Consider the following 3,576-nt stretch of genomic DNA (forward strand, 5'->3'; position numbering starts at 1 on the left):
GCTTAGGGCCACGGCCAAGACTCATAAGTAGCTGTGTTCAAGAATTAACATACTACACTAGGCGAGTCAATAATACTATCTGAATTCTGAGTTTCTAAGGATGCCAATCATTCTGAAATTCCAAAGATACAGGGAGATGCCAAAACTGTTCAGAAACAAAAAGCTATAAGCCCCGCTCATCTAATAAGAATCTGAGCTTCATTTAAAACTCTAAAATATTATTACTTCTTTATTTCTGTTAAAACCTATTTTATTTATCTAGTTGCTTGAGGACAAGCAACAGTTTAAGTTTGGTGTTGTGATGAGCGGATATTTTATACGCTTTTTGGGAGTAATTTCATGTAGATTTTAGCATGTTTCAGTTAGTTTTTAGTAGAATAATATTAGTTTTTAGGAAAAAATCATATTTCTGGACTTTACTATGAGTGTGTGTATTTTTCTGTGATTTCAGGTATTTTCTGGCTGAAATTGAGGGAGTTGAGCAAAAATCTGACTTAGGCTGAAAAAGGACTGCTGATGCTGTTGGATCCTGACCTCCCTGCACTCGAAATAGATTTTCTGGAGCTACAGGAGTCCAATTGGCGCGCTCTCAACGGCGTTGGAAAGTAGACATCCAGGGCTTTTCAGCAATATATAATAGTCCATACTTTGCGCGAGGATAGACGACGTAACTTGGCGTTAAACGCCAAGTTCATGCTGCTGTCTGGAGTTAAACGCCAGAAAAACATCATGATCCGGAGTTGAACGCCCAAAACACGTCATAACCTGGAGTTTGACGCCAAGAAAGGCCTTTACACGTGGAAAGCTTTAATCTCAGCCCCAGCACACACCAAGTGGGCCCCAGAAGTGGATTTCTGCACCAATTATCTTAGTTTACTCATATTCTGTAAACCTAGGTTACTAGTTTACTATTTAAACAACTTTTACAGACATTTCTTGTACCTCATGATATTTTTTAGATCTGAATTACATACTTTTGACGGCATGAGTCTCTAAACTCCATTGTTGGGGGTGAGGAGCTCTGCAGCGTCTCGATGATTTAATACAATTCCTTTGTTTTCCATTCAAACACGCTTGTTCTTATCTAAGATGTTTATTCGCGCTTAATTGTGACGAAGGTGATGATCCGTGACACTCATCACCTTCCTCAACCCATGAACGTGTGCCTGACAACCACCTCCGTTCTACATCAGATTGAATGAATGTCTCTTAGCTTCCCTAATCAGAATCTTCGTGGTATAAGCTAGATTGATGGCGGCATTCATGAGAATCCGGAAAGTCTAAACCTTGTCTATGGTATTCCGAGTAGGATTCTGGGATTGAATGACTGTGACGTGCTTCAAACTCCTGAGGGCTGGGCGTTAGTGACAGACGCAAAAGAATCAAGGGATTCTATTCCAACCTGATTGAGAACCAACAGATGATTAGCCGTGCTGTGACAGAGCATAGGAACGTTTTCACTGAGAGGATGGGAGGTAGCCATTGACAACGGTGACACCCTACAGAGAGCTTGCCATGGAAGGAACCTGCGTGTGAGAAGAGGATTTCAAGGAAGAGTTGAAGTCAACGGACAAAGCATCTCCAAAACCCCAACATATTCCACAATCCTTTATAAACAAGTAACTCTATCATTCCCTATTATTTTAACTTACAATTTTAAGTAGTTTGTAGTTTGACCTTTTACAAATAAATTCCAATAACTTCATTAGCCTCCTGACTAAGATTAATAAAATAACATTGATTGCTTCAAGCCAATAATCTCCGTGGGATCGACCCTTACTCACGTAAGGTATTACTTGGACGACCCAGTGCACTTGCTGGTTAGTTGAACGGAGTTGTGGACATACTAAAGATCAAAAGATAGAAATCACAATTTTGTCCACCAACAACATTGGTGGAAATCAAAGATGGAACAACAATAGTAATCAGCAGAACCGGTATCAATAGAACCGGAACCAGCCTTACCGAGCACCTCACCAAAGGCAAGGCCAGGCACCTCGAAACAACCAACAGCAAGCCCCTTCCTCTTCCAATGATGATGTGCTTCATACTATCGCACAAAAGCAGACATCCATGGAGAACACACTTAACTACACTAACTCTACTCTCAATGGTCTAACCTCCACTCTACAAGCTCTCATATCCTGTTTGGATCAAGTTCCTATCCTCAGCAATCAACCTTCGAGCTCCAATACACTTCCTTCTCAACTTTTACCCAACCCAAAGGGTGGAATTAATGCCATTACTTTGAGGTCTGGAACCACACTGCCAGAGAGGAGTCTTGAGGAGCCAACCAAAAAAGAAAATATTCCAGCTGAAGACACTGTTGAGGTAGAAAATGCTGCAGAAGAGGACACACAAGACATAGTTGAAGAAAAAGTAGCTCAACCAAAGAATAGAGTACCAAAGGAAGGTGAAGCTACAGAAGATGCCATTCCCATTCCATTTTCACACCTTGCTAGGAAATCTAGAAAGCAGATGGAACTAGACCTGAAGATGGTAGAGATATTCAAAAAGGTTGAGGTAACTATTCCCCTTTTTTATGCTATTCAACAAGTACCTAAATATGCTAAGTTTCTAAAAGATCTATGTATGCATAAGGATAAAATTAATGATTTAGAAACTATTCCCTTAGGTAGCTCTATATCTGCTTTAATGGGTGATATACCAGAAAAATGTGGGGATCTTGGTCCATGCATGGTTACTTGTGCTATTGAGGGTGTTCAATTTTTTGACTGCATGTGTGATTTAGGTGCATGTGTTAGTATTATGCCATTATCTGTATATGATGCTTTGAGGCTACCTCCCTTGAAAAGGTCGGCAGCACGTTTTGTTTTGGCAGATAAAAGCATAATTTCAATAGTAGGAATCGCTGAAGACGTGCTGGTGAGCATCAGGGGGTTGACATTCCCTATTGACTTTTATATTTTAGAGATGCCCCCTAATGACTCAGGGAGACCATCATCCATCCTACTAGCAAGGCCATTTCTGAAGACTTCCAAGTTTAAGCTAAACGCCTTCTCAGGAGCATACTCTTTTGAGATTGATGGCAGAACAGTCTGTTTCAATCTTGATAAAGCCATGAGGTACCCACAAGAAGACCACTCTATCATCCAATGTGACGTTATTGAAGAAGTTGTGGCAGAAGTTCACCAAGAAGATATGGATGACAAGACAATAGAAGCAGATGTAAGTGTGGGGATGCCATCAAAGTTTACTGAGGACACCCCACTACCCTCCATGACCTTGGATGATCAAGAGCCTAGCCATGAGCAGGAGACGGAATTGAAGCCCCTTCCATCCCACCTCAAGTATGCTTATCTTGAGGATAATTAGAAGCTCCCAGTTATAATTGCAAGGGAACTTACTTTCCAACAGGAGGAGTAGTTGCTTAGTGTGCTGAGTAGACACAAGAAGGCTATTGGGTAGAGCTTGGCGGACATAGTAGGCATCAGCCCCCAGACCTGTGAGCACCACATATTTTTAGAGGAGGGAGCAATGCCTGTTCATCAACCTCAAAGGTGGCTCAATCCCACTATTTTAGAAGTTGTCAAGAAAGAAATGACCAGACTGCTA

The 3,576-nt window shown here is 41.2% G+C and overlaps 1 protein-coding gene across 1 annotated transcript; it reads left to right on the forward strand.

The window, feature by feature from the left end:
- The first annotated feature begins 2,073 nt into the window (after positions 1 to 2,073).
- Positions 2,074 to 3,336, forward strand: LOC130974947 (uncharacterized). Its single transcript, XM_057899784.1, has 2 exons — positions 2,074 to 2,752; positions 2,867 to 3,336. The coding sequence occupies exons 1-2, from the start codon at positions 2,074 to 2,076 to the stop codon at positions 3,334 to 3,336; spliced, it is 1,149 nt and encodes a 382-aa protein (XP_057755767.1).
- Positions 3,337 to 3,576: the final 240 nt, after the last annotated feature.

This window comes from Arachis stenosperma, chromosome 4, assembly GCF_014773155.1.
Source record: "Arachis stenosperma cultivar V10309 chromosome 4, arast.V10309.gnm1.PFL2, whole genome shotgun sequence".
Lineage (NCBI taxonomy): Eukaryota > Viridiplantae > Streptophyta > Magnoliopsida > Fabales > Fabaceae > Arachis > Arachis stenosperma.